Here is a 16935-nt window from a genome sequence, read left to right as displayed (position 1 = left end):
ATCCACATGCAGAATGAGAATGGGACACTTTGGTTACTTAAATGACCGTCAGAGGATCTCAAAGTAAAACCTTTCGATTTTATCGACAGACGACACATGTCAAAATAGCGGTGCAACCGTTTGCAGTGCATATAAATAATTTTTTCAGCGTGTTAGTTATAAGTAAGCCTGAACAAAAATGAAGCTTTTAACCCATAACATGTTGACGTCAAAATGTTTGAAAGGCGTTACAGTAGGATACCCTTTAGCGATTGTGGTAAGAAAACCGCTTCGATAATCTTGAAACGAGTGCGGTACATTTTTGAGGTTATGAAGTTCATAAGCACCACATTAACCCTCATTCCAAAACCTTCACACGGTTCATTTATTTCCAGGCCAAGGATATCAAGGTTTCAGAAGTTGATTTCAATTCCGAATTCATCGCCAGAATTATTCCCAAATTAGATTGGGCCACCCTGTGGAAAGCAGCTGAGAGCGTAGGTCACCAATTCTTTAATAAATTAAAGCAAGATTAGCTCAAAACTTGCTATTGAATAACTTCTTACATGCATAGACAACGCAACGATCTATACATTTAGACGCAGGCGATAATCACTTCCTTATCTTTAATCGTGTTGAATTGTTTATGGTGAAACAACAATACTATACATGTAACGACCAACTCTCCAGATGCAAATTTGACTTGAGAGCTTTTTTCACTGAATTATCATAGTTAAAAAATTAATAGCTTCTGGAATTAAATTAACAACTACCCAAATTTACAGATTGGTCATGTTGGTGAGCTACCACAGACACTTGTGGAAGATTTTGAAGAAAATGAAGATTTCCTTAAAAAAGTCCATCACATTTTGTTAGAAGTTGAAGTGATAAATGGCGACTTGCTGTGCCCTGAGTCAGGAAGAAAGTTTCCAATAAATGACGGGATCCCAAATATGTTACTCAATGAAGATGAAGTGTAGAAATAAGCTGTAGTCATATATATTCCTACCAAAAATCTTGACAAGATCGTACATTGATGGAATATCGATAACTTTTTCATTAAAAAATCCTTGTACATTGCCACTTTATTCAATATTACTATTAGTTTAGAAAAACAAGTCGATATTACATTTCAGCCGTTTAATGATGAATAGTCTTCTCTGTCTATAGAAAATTCTATACAGAATATAGAATATGCGATTTAAAGAGATACCTATTACTATAACTAATGCCTCGGTCATTTATAGATGCATCTAAAGGAACTCGCATTTAAAAGTGTTCAAAAAAGATCAGCATTTATTTATATTTCAGTAGAATATATGTATATTCTTGCAAGAATTTTTGTTCGAACTATTTTGGCGCTATTGTCAATTTACACGTGTCTCTTATAATAATTCTACGTACTTCACGTAATTATCTTTAATTTCAGTCATTGTAAATTTTGTAGTAAATAGATGCATCATTAACGTTATTTATTTATAATCTTTTGTCTTGAATAATGATGACTGTCTTTTAGAGTTAAAACTAGTAACTTAACTACATGTTATTAGATTTCATATCTTCGCATTAAGTCTTCAAAAGTAAATGGCAAAATTAATTGTTTGTAATGAAGAATCAGTAAGCATTGCAACAATATGCCAAATCAATAAAAAAGTTACAAATCACCTTCAGATAAATTAATTGTTCGATCCTATCCATCATCTTATTTTCTATAGTAAAGAGTGGTTTTTATAATTGTAAACAATATCAGACAATTTCTAAAAGGTAAAAAATACAAATGTATCATAATTTTGTAGTAGAAGATGAGAGGATTGTGCATGTGTGATTAAATAGTTTTTTTATTGCACAGATATGTATAGGTATACAACGAAATACAATTTTCTTTGACCAGTGATAACTGTGGTACAAATGCAGATGTTTAAATGTCTGCGTTTTATTGCTACAGAATTAGTGACTTGTTTAATTATGCTTATCAATAAAATTGTAAATTATACTAGAATACAACATTTTGGTACTAGTACTTTCTTGCTTCTTATACTTGATAAACGTTTACGGTTTGTAGTTTGTCTCTTTTGGCTTTTATATTTTTTAAGGAGTATTAAATCATCTAGCTGACTGTTAAAATGTTTAAACGATCCACCGTGGATCGTCACAATGGCAACTGAGAGTAATCTTCTCACGCATTTCTTGTCTATATAAGTAAATATTTAAAAGATTATTCAGAAAAATTAAATATACGAATTAAGTAAAATGAGTAATGTTGACAAAATTCCAACTTTACAAGTCAACAAACATTTATACTTATGATACAAGACGAATTATTACAAGTTCCACACAATTTTGACATTTAGCATGCTACTGTATTTCAAATGATGTTATTATTGCACCAGTTTATAGTTGTGTATTTCAACTAACAAGATTTAAAACACAAGAGTCAATAATATTTAGAATCATATTTTTTTCCATACGATCACAATATTCTTCATATTGAATTTTAAGGAAATACAACTACATGAGACTATAAGGTATTTATATTCTAATTATTAATTCTTTAAGGAGCTTGGCGTAGGTACATAAGATGTGGGGCATTTGCAAATTAATGTGATCATCACGACCTATTCGTTTGCTGTAAATAAAATGTTTTGAAGTTTTTCAAAGTAAACTGATCCGGGTAATATGTGAATCGCTTTAAAAAAATGGAACTACGTATTACAACATTCACCCGTTGAATTATCTGAATATGTAGCGACATAATAATTTTGAATAGAGAAGGACAGTTACATCCTTGCAGACACTTATCAAGAATTATGCTAAAGTCAAGAATCATCCCACACCTTTATATACTTAGCCATATGCGATAGTACGTAAATACATAGTCAAAATATATTATTTCACCCATCTTAGTTTCGTCAAAAAAGAATAAGCTATAAAAATAGCTCTGACCTACTAACATTTCAGCCACAGCCCTCCCTTATTTATCATATTTAGTATTCACATACAAATATTGTATATTAAGTTTTCTGAAGGCAGGATTATATTTGGATCAAGATAAGAAAAATACCTCTTCATCATTTCAACTATGGCACAATTCGTTTCACATGTAGTATTACACATGTCTTTCCTCCTCATAAATAACAAGACATTTTTTTACCTATATAACAATCAGATTTATGCATGTATTGGCAAAATAGAGAATTTTCAATTCATAATTAATATTCAACATTGGATGGGAATGTATCATCTAGAATGTAAACTGCTATGCATTACACATAACTGGACGTCTTATTCTACCTATATTTTAATTCTGTAGGCAAAATTTTGTGTAACAATCAGATAAAAGTTACTAGAAGTCATACAAATGCGACCATAGCAAGTTTACAAGATTCATCCAATATTATTGGAATTAAGTGCCATTCCAATGACTTCGACTAATTTTTTTATTTCAATTAACTATTTGCAACTTAGGGAAGTATTACTGATGCAGCAAAAATGACATTGTAAAGAACACACTGTTTCTTAACGAAATTTTCATACAATTTAAAGGAGGGATTTTATTCTCACTTGATTACGAATTATAACTAATATCTTCCAACAGTCTCATTCAATAGTCTCTGCAAACCTCATTGATCTATAATTGGCAATATCGTCAATATTATGCACACGAAAAATGTTCCGAGTGCAGATTTACAATGCCGACGATTATCTTTACAATTTTTTACCGAATATTGTAGATATGTATGCATGTACGTATATGTCTAAAAGCTGTGTTTTATATTTGTAACAAGTAGCAAGACTTGGTAAGAGGCTTGGAATATTAGAAAATATTATTATCTGACACTGGTTGGAAGATTCTATTTCTCCTCCACCCATAAATTATTTCAACTTACGCTTTGGCTCGAAACTGAGATTCACAAGTTGGGTTTCAGGCTTTAGAAATGTGCAGACGTGACAAATTCTATGCTCAAATTACTTAAATCCATTGAATAAGTAAGTCTTTAAAAGTGATACATTTCTTACTGACTAGTCGTTTTTTAACATTAGTACACTAAGCATGTACATTCGAACTACATAATGCTATGTAAGATGTTTATACATTTTTATAATTAGAATAACGTAAGATTTATTGGTTGTTATTCTCTACGATCACAAATACATTTAAAACGATACTATACAGAATAATAACGCATATAACAACCTGTAAATAAATCATTTAATAAGTTTCAACATAAGTAATAACAATGACGTAACAAAGTGGAAATCTGAAAAATATGAAACTATGGTATACAAAATTTGAACATCTGTATTATAACGGAAAGACCTATGCAAAGTTTCATATGCTGGCATGAGATTACTGTTATCATCATTAATATGAGAAAATAATTAATAAGCTAAAATAAAAATATTATATAATTATAAAGAAAAATAAAATTTCTTCTCTAAAAAATTAATCGACATCAAAATATAATTCTTATGGCAAACATGGAGCAACAGATCTTGTTCAAAATAATATACGATTTCATTCTTTGGTGTGAAGATATTGATGGAATTTCAGTTAGAAGTAAGTAATACCAGTAACTGAATTTATCTGTTAATGTTACCAGTATGGCTTATACCCATTGAGTATTTACTACAACGCATTATAAGAGCATTTTCATGTTTCGGTACTGTACTAATTCAAAAAAAGCAATTAAACATGTTTCATTTGCCTCGACTCTCGGTATTAGCAGCATTTCGTTGAGAATATATAGAACCTTGAGCTAGTCCTCGTATTGGACCTTTGCTAAAAGCAGAATTTGGCCCAACTCCTTTCGCGCAACTTCCTGTTACCAATGCACGGTTAGGACCAACTGCCAATGACCTACTAGTCTCAGATATTAAGAGCGCTGCATCCGGACCTGCCCATGGCATATAATCAGCTCTGGAGTAAGTAAATTTATAATAATTAATACTTGGTGTAACCTGAAGAATTTATCATAAGGCATGATGAACCACCGAAGATGCGTATTTAAGATACATTACTTAAAAAAAAAAAAAAAAACGTATTGTACTCACAATAAGAAATTGTCATTGGGCCCCTTTCTGAAATCTGGATTGGGTCCAGTAGGTCTAGTCAAGTAAGGAGACTTGTACTCTTTATCCTCTGTTGTGCTAGTTCCACGAGATATCCTGCAAGAATTTTTTAGCATCCTACATAATGTTCCTTCACATAATACTTCAGAGACTACTCAAAGATTTAAACTGCATAAATATTACTCACTTTGGTGTATCAATTCTATTCTTAGAACGTTTAGTCTTCTCTACGTTTGGATACTTCATTTGTTTAATTGGCGATGCCGTCAATTTTATAGCCTCAGTTATTGGCGCACTGCTTTTTTGTTCGTCACTGCGATTGCTGTCAAGTATTCATACGTATAGTGAATAATTTATATTCAGCACCAAATGTGCTTTATTAACCCTTTAACGGTTAAGCCTTTTTCCCCATTGAAAAAACTCGTTTTTCTCGACCGTTTGAAATTTTTCTCAAACAAAGTGTTTGAAAAATTACACTTTTTAAGAATAGAGTTTTCTAATTTTTATGCCTAAATAAAACGTTTTTCAAATGAAATTATTCAGTGAAAACTTTCTTTAGAGAGCGTTATTATTTGTTAAATTATTTCAGAACTTTCAGATCGAAATTGAAGTGGATATTTTAAAAAATAGCTGTTTTGCCCATGTAGACAATATGCTACAATGCCAGTAAAAGGGTTAATACAAGACATAGAACTTAAAGTAGTGCCATTCTTGTGACTACTGGAAAAAACTGCTATGTATTTTTATAACACGTAGATCAGATGATATTTCAAATACCTGTGTCCACTTGATGTTCTAGGTGTTTGTGTAGCTTCTTCGGCCACCATTATGTCCAGGATATGGATTGCCCTCTCTTCGTCGTAATCAACGCTGTCCATTGCCAACATTATGACTTTGTCCGGAACAGCTTTATATTTATCCATCAAACGCGTTTTCACTACATTGACAAAAGTATATATTTTTATATGTAGACAAGCATTAGCAATTGCTCTGTTACTTTATATTATCTATCCTAAACGCAGATGACATATTTAGAAAAAAAAAAAAAAAAAACAAAAAACATTTTGTTACACAAAAATCGTTTAATAACGATAGTTGAATCTCAATTAAGTAGAAATAATTTTCCAGAGAAGTGATTCAGGTCATTACAGAAAGCTACCTACTCTTATTCTTTTCCTCAAGGCTCCTCATTCGTGGAGGCGGAGTCGGCACTGATTGTTCAGTACGATTCTGAAAACGAAATTTTATCATACATTTGATGGCACGTTAGTGAAAATTTTTTCATTAATAAGCTCCAACTTTATTCTTATAATAAATTGAATTCAAAATTACTTGTTCATCTGTTTGCTTCTTCAATGATGGTTTGGAGGGGCCAGTGGGGCTGCGCTTCTCATATCCGAGCTCGATCAGTTTTTCTGATGCCTTTTGTACATTGTTATCACTTTGTTCCAAAATATCGAGCAGAATCGTTTCATCAGCTTTTGGAAATACATTTTTCAGGTACCTGTTTTCAATTGCGAAATGAAAAAAAATGCATTAATTGAGATGTGATCCATATCCTTTTCTAATGCAACAGTACCATACAATACAATATGTCGTGTCAGCTAGATCACATACAATAAACTATTTTTAGGACATTAATATTAGTCTACTCTACGTCATAATCAAGGTCCGATGTAGTAATTGTTTTGTTCGATTGATTTTAATGCACAGACTATGATATTAAATTGAAAAGTATTAATGATTTTATGTCAATTGAATTATCATTCATATAAAATAGATGTCACTTGGCATGTGAAAAATTCCAACAGCATGAAGGGAAACGTTATTTTGATGTTCCCATTTTAAGACTTTGATCAGAAAGATTTTGGACTTCATCTAACATGGTATGCACATGTGATTGCACACAGCAATAATACAACCAACATTCACAAGACACTATTACAGCAGGCATTTCAAATATTAATTGCATTCCATTAGTCAGAATTGTTAAATGGTTAGTTTGTATACAGTATTATGAGTAGAATAATTAACTGTGATTTTATAGAAATACAATGCACATGCTCATACAGTCATGCTGTGTCAATGATTAATTATTTTATCGTTATTTATACAATTAAATGAATTTCACAGATTCATAATTTGACTGTGCGACTTATTTCTTTATATAACTTGTCACACAATTTATGTCTCACACGCATTATTCGAGTTTTAAACGTTGAGCTGTAAAATTCATTGATTCGTATCATTCTCCAGCTAATATCGAGACATAAAAATCAGGTTATCAAACTCCAATTACCACCACCAATATAAAACAAAAATGATCTTTCAAAATTAGGTGAACTCATTACGAAAATTGAACCAACCTATGACCAGGCTCTGATCTTCAATTAAATACTAATGACTCAATGCCTAAGATACCATTAATGACGCAGAAACTGGAATTGAGAAGAACAAAAGAATATGAATTCAAAATAAGAACTAAAAACGAATAAGAAGGTCAATAGTCCGTGCAATATAAATATAAAAAATTGTATTTTACATATTCAATGAAGTAGACTAAATAATAATTGACATTTGGCAGTCAATCATACAAGTAACGCAATATATCTTGGTAGGTGTTTTTGAAACAGTAAGTGTTACATTGGTCGAAATAAATTGTAATGAACCCAAAGTACTTAAAAAGTATTTACTATGCAATATATTGCATCACTCAATGTATACCAACTACCTGCTTTACGTAAAATAAAAATTAAAAATGATCTTATATTATTATTTCAAATTATGGGAAATTATATGTATCTCAATCTACCAAGAAAATTATTTAAATAAATAATAACCTAGTGCGGGTGGTGTGAACTAATATCTTATTAGCTCTTTCAAATGAATGGTAAGAAATGTTTTCTCGGCAAGTATTTACATATTTTCAGATTCATTGGAATTATTTTATAATAAACCACTTAATTGCAAGTTTATCAAGCTCGTAAGATATTTCACAACATCCTGCGTAACAAAATGTAGAGCAGGGACTCTGGACTCATGCTACATGGCTACACTGCGCTGAAACAGATTGTACATCCACGGGATTTATATTTGTTACAGATTTTTTGTATTCAACTGATATTGGCATTTTCACAGTTTTATGGGCCTAGCTTGAGAAATTATGGATAATGAATAATGATGAATTCCCGCAACTATAATGGCGGAATGATTTTTGAAAGAAAAGCAAAAAATCCACGAATATAGATCCCACTTTAACAGCAAAATACGATATTAACATCGAGCATCCAGATTTGGTGAGACTGAAAATATGTATAGGAACCTAAGTTTCATTTTTGGGGAATGAGGGGGTTGCCTGCCCCCTCGAGGCGGACTTAAAGTCAGCGCAGCATGTATGGCGTGAGCTGGAAGGCGCCATCGTGGTATAGCATTGGGCGCATGTACCGCCACAGGTGTACAAGGTCCCGGTGCGCATAGAGGATGCTTTTCAACTTGAAGAGCACTCACCACTACCGCTGCTCTGTTGTGGTATCTGAAATACATTTGCTGCCAACTTAGAACTAGAAACATTCGAAATACAAAGTAAGACAGAGTTTATATCTCATTAACGACTCGTATAGAGAATAATAAATGAATAAACTGTGTGACAGATGTGAAACAAATTTACAAAGTACATTACAGACGCATTATTTTAAGAACATTTTGACGTTGTTTTGTATATCATAAAATCTAGAATGTTTGAAGAATGTTTACAAAAGATATTCCTTTTTTCAAGATATGAGAACATGCCAAACGAAGCTGTGGTGCAAACATTGCAAGGAAGGGTACAAAAAAAACCCATCATTTCTGGCAACTTTATTTTAACTCTGAAAGAGTGATATTTAGCAGAAATGAAGTTTAATATGGTCCACTGAAATTTTAAGCGTCTCATAAAATCTCGAATCGTGTATAAATTGACATTTTTTTTATTTTTTTTGTATGTACTCATTTTGGCAAAATTCTAAACTCACATTTTGTGGAGTCTGAGTTGGACAAAAACGATATATTGTTAGCTGTAGGTCTCTGTGAACCTTGGTGCACCATTCATGAATGACCAGGGAAGATTTCCGTTTTAGGATTAACAGAATAATAAATATATGCCATAAACTTCAGATAGAGATTTCGCTTCTGCCTGTATTCTGTATGATTACTTATTACACATGATATCGCATATTCAGCTGTAGTCTGATGACATTGTATGTTGGATTCATATCATTGAAATACCTATCAGTTCGAATTTATATTCAGATAAGAAATCGGTAAATTAACGAGGAAAAAATATGAATAAGTGCGTTTACATGTTTGTACCTGCTTCAACATATACTGGGGTTGTAATCTGTAACTAAAAATTTTCAATCATACGAGAGCCGTAGAAATTTACCCAGTTGTCAAGTAATCAACCTTGTATAGCTGAAAATTATTTTCTCATTAATTTGATACACGGTAAAACCATTGCATGAAAATATATTGAAGCCCACCTACGTTAAAAGTTTATGGTTATTAAGAATGTTAGTTAATTAGTAAAGTTGTTACTAAGTATACACAACATTGCCAAAGTAAAATCAGTGTAAAAATAATATCGCCAGTGGTGGAACAGTATAGACATGTTGTTGGCAAAAGCTCAACGATTAACTTTGCACAAGAGATGAGTAACAAAAATTTTGTCAAATCGCAAAGTATAAATGGTGTTCTTAGAAATATTTATAAGAGAAAATCAGGAGGTACACATAAATGAAATACTTACTTTTTTAATAACAGTCGAATGTGAGTATCTGAGACAGTAGGGAACATAGCGTTGATCCTAGCTACTTGAACCTCTGTGTCCACATTTTGGTTCAAGTTAGTCTCCATATTTCTAACAGGTGTTGTCGAGTTAATTGTCAATTCACCTAATCTGTTCGTCATCGCGCTCATTGGTCTTGATGATATTGGAGTCTTGAATTCCTGTTCAAATTACATAAATATGTTTAGTCATCTGCATAAGTGGCTTGTATACCTATATGTATTCTATATACGTATGCGCAACTCATATATTAAACAATTACAATACGTCTAATATTTGATTGGGGTTGTTCACATGTAAATAAGTTGTTCAACTTTTGCTTCTTACGAGCAAACATCTATTCTGGCATTGAAAATAAAAATCACGACAATTTTTCAAGAACTTCAAAAAATAAAATACAAGTATTAAGGTTAACTAAAGAAATTCGTTTCAAGTCAAATCAAAGATTTAATTCACAAACTCAGTTTCGCGGCAAAAGTTTTGGATTGTAGCTTTACTAGATACCAATGCCTTTATTTAAATTCTAGTACAAAATCACACGGATTGCAAATTGGAAAGAAGAAAAATATGAATATTGAGTGAATATAGAACATATTAAATTCCGATTGTAAGATCTGAATATAAGTAGGATTCAGGAATAAAACTTCTGCCTCAAATCTAAGTACTCTTGGCAGGATAGAATTTTTTCTTTTCTTTACACACACCGTCAGCAGTAAAATAGATATTTGTGTACAAAGATAAAAATGTGGTACTTTGCATGAGAAATAATTCACAGAAAATTTTCTGCAAAGCATTAGCACGTCTATACAGCGATTCTCTCCAATACTTGACCCACCTGCACACCTGGTGATAAAAACGCAGGTTGTGGATTACGATAAGGTGACGGTGTTGGATACACCTGTGGCACCCTATGAGTTCCTGCATATCCCAGATAACTACCAGCTCCACCACTTCCACCACTCTGTTGTCGCATCAATTTTATTTGCCAAATCCCAAAGCAGCATGCGTATAGTATTGTAAATAACAAATAGTCAATTTTTGATCTACAACATTATATTTTCATCCGAAGATTTTCATATTTTTTGTGCACACCAATACACAGAAAGCTTGCAATATGAAGAGTGCAACAAAGAGCTTTAGTGTAGTCTAATTTACTGCTGCCAGGAGGGCGCAAAGATTTTGATATCCTGTAATGATAATTTTGTTACGAATTGAGTGTTCAAACTGATGGCGTCGCAGCAGTATAATTGTTTTTAAGAATTTTACCATCGATGTTTAATTACATCAATTTTTATTATTGCTACTAGCTTTGGTCCCCTGAAACGCTGTCTTTCTACAGCTAAGTTAAATATGTTTTAGGCAGGTTTAGTGTTAGTGTAAATATTGCACCACATGGATCAATAAAAAAACGCCACAATGTAAGAAACTGTATTGTATGATCATTTTTGGCCACATATGCATGCGAATTTTTGAAATTTCAATGAATGTAAAAAGCTAGGTAATTACCAAATCCAAATAAGCAATACCATAGTGGTTGCTTCAAATTCTGAATATTATTTATTACATTGCTAGAGAACATGTTCACTTGATGTCATATTACATGTTGCTATACATATGTAAATGGATGCTGTATTGTATCAACTTGTGTACAATAAAGTTTCCACATGATATCCGTATTCCATATTAGCGATATTTGATGCGTTGTTAGTGGGATAATAAATTGAAATATGCATTAGTTTACAGATCTGTACAAGATGAAGGCTGGCCATAAAAGCTGGGACTGAATCCTCACTTTCTTACAGCTTTTCCAAGCTCTCAGATATTATAGCTTCCTTATAAATGCCAAACAAACCAGCATCCGACAAATAATGATACTGACCTGCATGGGTATAGACTCTGGCAATGTTGTCGAAGTTGCTGGACTGGGTGACGCGGAATTCTGCGCCTGCGAGTATTGAGCATATTGCCAATACCGCACGCGAGGATCTTCCCATGATGTTGTTTTGTTGAAATGATTTATGTAATACCTATATGCCAATAACAGAAATAGATTCAGATACTGTACTCACTTGTTGGAGCAAAACAAATCATCAAAATTAAAGTGTACTAAAAAGAATACAGTATTCAGTATTAAGTCAGAATTCAAAGTTGGTAATAAGATTTTAGACAAATAAACCATAACGGATAAATTTTCGCAAACAAAGATTCAAGTATAATTACGGATCACAAATAATAATGGTACTAGTAATAACAACAATAAATTTATTATACGTAAAGAATTGATTGATAACAATACAAAAGGTTGGGAATTTGTAATTCGTATACCGAAGATTGTGTTTTAGATTTTAACACAACATGTGTAGAGACATTTTTCTGCCTTATTTTCTACCCTTAATTTCAGCAACGACATTTCAATTTGATATTTGGCAATTGGTCATGATGATGTAATACACTTCCATGAAAATACACAGCAAGGTCAATGTTGCGTAAGAGACAAACGCGCAAACCGTTCGACTAGACGCTTTTCTAAAAGAAATTTATGTCGAAGGGTGAAGATAGTACGAATAGGAAATAGTTGTCGATGATAATACGTACGCTTTGCCACTTCGAACATCGTATCTGCACTCCCAGCCAGGTGGCAATTGACTTCTGTCGCTCCGTTCCGCCATGTTTGGTGTTGGCGTATATCGCGTATTTTGACCATTTTGACATTTACGTTTATGGTTTCTTGACGACTCGAATAGAAGCGTGAGATCCTGCGCACTTCCCTAATTTACGCGGTTTATAATCTCGGATGAAAGTCGAAGTACGTATCAAATAGAGATGCGGTAATTAATATTACCGATTCTGATCTCACTTCGTTTATCTGAACCGTAAAGATGTCTAGTGCCAATTTAGGCAATTAAGATGATAAAATTTGAAATGTTATAAAATCCAGAGTCCAAAGCAGCGCGGTAATGAAAAACCAAACGCGATTCACATATTTGTAGACTTTTTCACTTAGTACGAACTTTGTACCTTACCACAGAAATTCCATTTTCTATGAATTTCATGATAATCCTAACTTATAAATTTCGAATAATAGAATAAGAAGTATAACTAATTACATATGAATTTTTCCTTGATTTTTGATACCTTATACATCTCATTTTATACTTAATCACAATTGAGCTTTGAACCTTCAAAGTACAAGACAGTGCATTGAAAAAGGTAATAATGCTGTTATTTTTTGCATGTAAATAAACAGTTAGGTATGTATTATTGTACACGAAATATATATACAACAATAAATATAATGAGATGCTATAATAATATACAATTCATACCCTGCGTCAAGAAATTTGTACAATACGTAATTAACGTACAAATTGCGAGGCGTACATTTGAAAATATCACGCTACTACATTATGTATGTATGTACAAATTTTTTCACAGTCGACACGTTGACAATAAATGATCACAGCTTATGGTACTAATGAAAAATATTTTCTTTCTTTTTTCATTCGCCATACATTAGAACTAACATATTTAATCTGCCGAAAAAAAGGTCCAGTCTTTACAATTTTTCATTTTCATACATTAACTGAGATACACATTATTATTCGAACATAATACAAATCCAAAGTATTTGATAAAACGTTATAGGTATGATGATTAACGTACGAGGTGTCCAGATGCAGTATTAGGTAAAATGGAGTATAGAAAATTCTTTCCAATCACAAATTACTGTCCAAATCGTAAATTGTTTAGGGAAATTTGTTATTTTCACTGATAAAAATCAGTATTCAATTGCCACAAATAGAAAGAGAATCAACTCAAAGTACTTATTTTGAAATATATAATCTCATTCAATATTACAAAATTGGGTGCATTGTATTTGCTTATGCAAAAAAATAAAAATAAACAAAGAACCTCATCTATAATGTACCTGCACTAGGTAAGAATTATGAATTCGAAAAGTTCTCTGATATAATGTTGTGAACATTCCCTACATTTTCATCTGAACGACTCGTACGTATGTATATATGCAAATCTAGCGATGAAAATAAATAGTGTTACTATAGAATATATCTAAATAGAATATCGAAATGATAGAATTTGAAATGTGCCAAATATCTGGCTAACAAAGAAAATTAAAATTTATTGACATTATTTTTTTCATTATTCCAGGAGTAACTGTCATAAGTTCTATTGCTGGAATATATTAATTTTTATTCATTTCTCTAATTATTTCTTTATCATTGAGGACCTATGCATTATCATTCCTTCTTCCTGTGTAAAACGTAGTCATTGATCATTGAGTATGTCATTCCAATCGTGAGACTTCCTATAGCTACTCCTTGTGCAGCGACTCTGAGTTGCATCAGAAAGACAGAGGTCGACATTGCCCCTCTGTGTTTGTACTTGTAAGCTCCAATCGCACAAGTGGCTACCAAACCCACTAGACCTGAATATAGAAGAAGTAAATTCATTAGCAATTCACTTTGTACCCAGTAGTAGTGATTAACTGAACGTTTTTGTTACAAGCTTGAAACTCACAGTTACTATCTGAATTTTATGTTACAGTACATGAATTTATGAATATCACAGAGAAGTGATACAGCGTAACCAATTATTGCATTTAAATTTTGATTTCATGTGTAGATAGGTGTCGTCTAAGAGTACACATAGGAAATTTCCCACATAACTGAAGTTTTGACTATTTCTTGAATTGTATTTTAGTCAATTGATTATTAGAGGATCATTACATAAAACAATATACAAGTATGACAATTTTGTGAGAAGGCGACTTTCATCGCAGGGATTATTTTCCGTTCTGCAAAGAACCAGCATCACTTTTAAAAGCAAAACTTGTGGCCATGGTATTCAGATTTCATTAACGAAGTTACAATATTAAGTGTTAAATCTAAAGCAGAGAGTGTCAGAGATAACTATGATCAAATCACAAAGTATGTGTTATACAGCACAGATTCTTACCGATGATCAAAGCTGGTGATTGTTGTGCCTTTTTAGCGAGATTGGATCCCAATGATTCTTCGTACATATCGATGCGAGAGTCTGCCATTTTAACTGTAGAAAATCTTACGTCCTTTTCACTACTCTGTAACAAAATATTAATGACAATGCTTGTGAAATCTTGCAATATGAATATTATGTATTGGTTTGACAGTGCACTCCAATCACAGTCTAGTAGAACATTATTCGCTACATGTGTTAATCCGAAGTGACTGATTGATCGTTTTAAATGCTAGCAAGTGGCACTTAGATATGTAATTACCCAAATCTGTAAGATATCGATAGATAGCTGTTTGTTACTAAACTCAAACCAGACTATCATGTAATACATTTTCAATAACTGATAAGTGGTCAAATTTTGTGAATTTCAAAGTGTATCCAAGCTTATTTTGATAACAAATTAATAGTCGCCAACATGTCACGTGCCAAGCAATGAAAATTAAAGTTTTTCGAAGAGCATGCGGATACAAATTCTTTTGTAAATATGCTTCCGAAGCTTGGCCGTATCGAGCAATGGTAACATATTCGAATTATCATACGTGTTTCAACTATGACAGCCTTGAGCACGAACAGTTGTTGTATATACCTCTAAATTTATATTTTGGCACTTAGAGTGTAAGATATCTTGCAGAGATTATTCAATTGCTCAATACATTCATTGTTCATCTCTACAAGTCAGCAACAAAAATGTTGTGACAATGGTACATAATTCAAGTGAGACGTTCGAATAAAAGTTTCACGATAATCCGTCGTGTTACATCACTCCCCAGCCGACTCTGATTCATGGAAAGTTTCATTCATGTTTTTTCGGCGGCTAAAAATGTTCAATGTATAAAAATTAACGTTACTAACACTGGCACAGTTTCAAGTTTAAAGTTACATCCTTGATCAGAAATTTACAACCGTTTTGACGGAAATTTACCCGATAAGATGTAGTCATCACTTGACGGAAAATTGTGAGGTTTTCCTTCTCGGCAATGTGGAAAAATCGGAGGAAGTATTGGACATAAATTAATAATTGAACAGAGCTAATGTCGCTGGACTATTATGTTAATATCTTACCATTTTGTCTGTAGCAAATAAAAGATGCAAACTGTTGCCCTGGATCGTATTCCCTCGGGTTTGAATATGGATCTGTCAACGCACGGAACTTGACCTTGCAACTATTCGCATGCCCAACGATTGGCTATCCAACTGACGGTGACGATTCGCGCACAATTAAAATGGACGACGTATGTTTGACACAAGTTACATAAAATTATGAGAACTACCGTAGTACGCGATCACCGACTGAAGGCTTGCGCGAATTTAGCAATACAACTGAAAGACGTATGCCCGCGACACGCACGGAACAACGAATCTGAATGAATCACGTAATGAGAAGTCAGATACCTGATCACCGCTTATATACCGACCTGCTGGTCCAGGAGCGTACCGATCGGTTTCAGCATTCCACGATCCGACAATTCACCCCGAACCGCGTGACCACGCGCACGGAGATGCACGGAGAGCAACGGAGGGATGCGTACGTGATGCGTTCGCTGTAAGCAAAGAATCTTCTTTGGCTTTAGAAACTACGGACATGGGTAAACCAGGAATTTACATACGTGCGAGTCGTCACTAACGTATGATGCGTTTATGATATGAAAGCTTTATAAGGGCGGCAATATTTCAACTTACACAACTATGTTAACTGCTATGAAAGTCGAATTTGAAAAGCAAAAAATAACAGAATAGAATAAAATAATAGAGGCGAAACTGTATTATTTGTACATCGAAACTAATTCATAATCCGGATACGAAATTTTTTACTTCGGCAATTATCGAATCGTCCCTGCAGATTATATACCTAGAATAAGCTCGATCAATGCCAGAGTGTAGATCATTCAAATCATATATTATTATTTTGCAACTACAGTGTAAATTTCCGTGAACACTGCGGGTACAAATGTAATTGCCACATTTATAAATGTATCTGCAAAAATTGAGTTGTCTGTAGAAGCTGTGGGATAAACACTGATATATATATACACCGAAAGCCCCAGTGG

General features: G+C 32.9%; 3 protein-coding genes across 6 annotated transcripts; 1 reads left to right on the top strand and 2 right to left on the bottom strand.

Moving 5' to 3' along the window:
* Positions 1–13: 13 nt before the first annotated feature.
* On the top strand, positions 14–1643 carry Trmt112 (tRNA methyltransferase subunit 11-2). Its single transcript, XM_046611787.2, has 3 exons — positions 14–256; positions 375–476; positions 765–1643. Exons 1-3 carry the CDS (start codon positions 179–181, stop codon positions 957–959), a joined length of 375 nt encoding a protein of 124 aa, XP_046467743.1. The 5' UTR covers positions 14–178; the 3' UTR covers positions 960–1643.
* Positions 1644–1797: 154 nt separating this feature from the next.
* LOC124212059 (uncharacterized) lies at positions 1798–12925 on the bottom strand. 4 transcript variants are annotated; one of them, XM_046611778.2, is made up of 11 exons: positions 12467–12925; positions 11751–11898; positions 10707–10832; positions 9833–10032; positions 8372–8581; positions 6382–6553; positions 6213–6279; positions 5827–5986; positions 5237–5371; positions 5032–5166; positions 1798–4897 (listed from the first exon to the last, which is right to left on the bottom strand). In XM_046611778.2, exons 1-11 carry the CDS (start codon positions 12538–12540, stop codon positions 4678–4680), a joined length of 1647 nt encoding a protein of 548 aa, XP_046467734.1. In that variant the 5' UTR covers positions 12541–12925; the 3' UTR covers positions 1798–4677. The 4 variants fall into 4 exon arrangements, with proteins under 4 accessions (XP_046467734.1, XP_046467736.1, XP_046467738.1 ...); XM_046611780.2 differs by having other exon boundaries at positions 5032–5145; XM_046611782.2 differs by lacking the exon at positions 8372–8581.
* Positions 12926–13072: 147 nt separating this feature from the next.
* LOC124212063 (HIG1 domain family member 1A, mitochondrial-like) lies at positions 13073–16378 on the bottom strand. Its single transcript, XM_046611789.2, has 3 exons — positions 15950–16378; positions 14849–14972; positions 13073–14318 (listed from the first exon to the last, which is right to left on the bottom strand). Exons 1-3 carry the CDS (start codon positions 15950–15952, stop codon positions 14131–14133), a joined length of 315 nt encoding a protein of 104 aa, XP_046467745.1. The 5' UTR covers positions 15953–16378; the 3' UTR covers positions 13073–14130.
* Positions 16379–16935: the final 557 nt, after the last annotated feature.

Source organism: Neodiprion pinetum, chromosome 2 (assembly GCF_021155775.2).
Source record: "Neodiprion pinetum isolate iyNeoPine1 chromosome 2, iyNeoPine1.2, whole genome shotgun sequence".
Taxonomy (NCBI): Eukaryota; Metazoa; Arthropoda; class Insecta; order Hymenoptera; family Diprionidae; genus Neodiprion; species Neodiprion pinetum.
The sequence above is the reverse complement of the archived record's forward strand: the minus strand, read 5'-3'. Positions and strand labels throughout refer to the sequence as shown.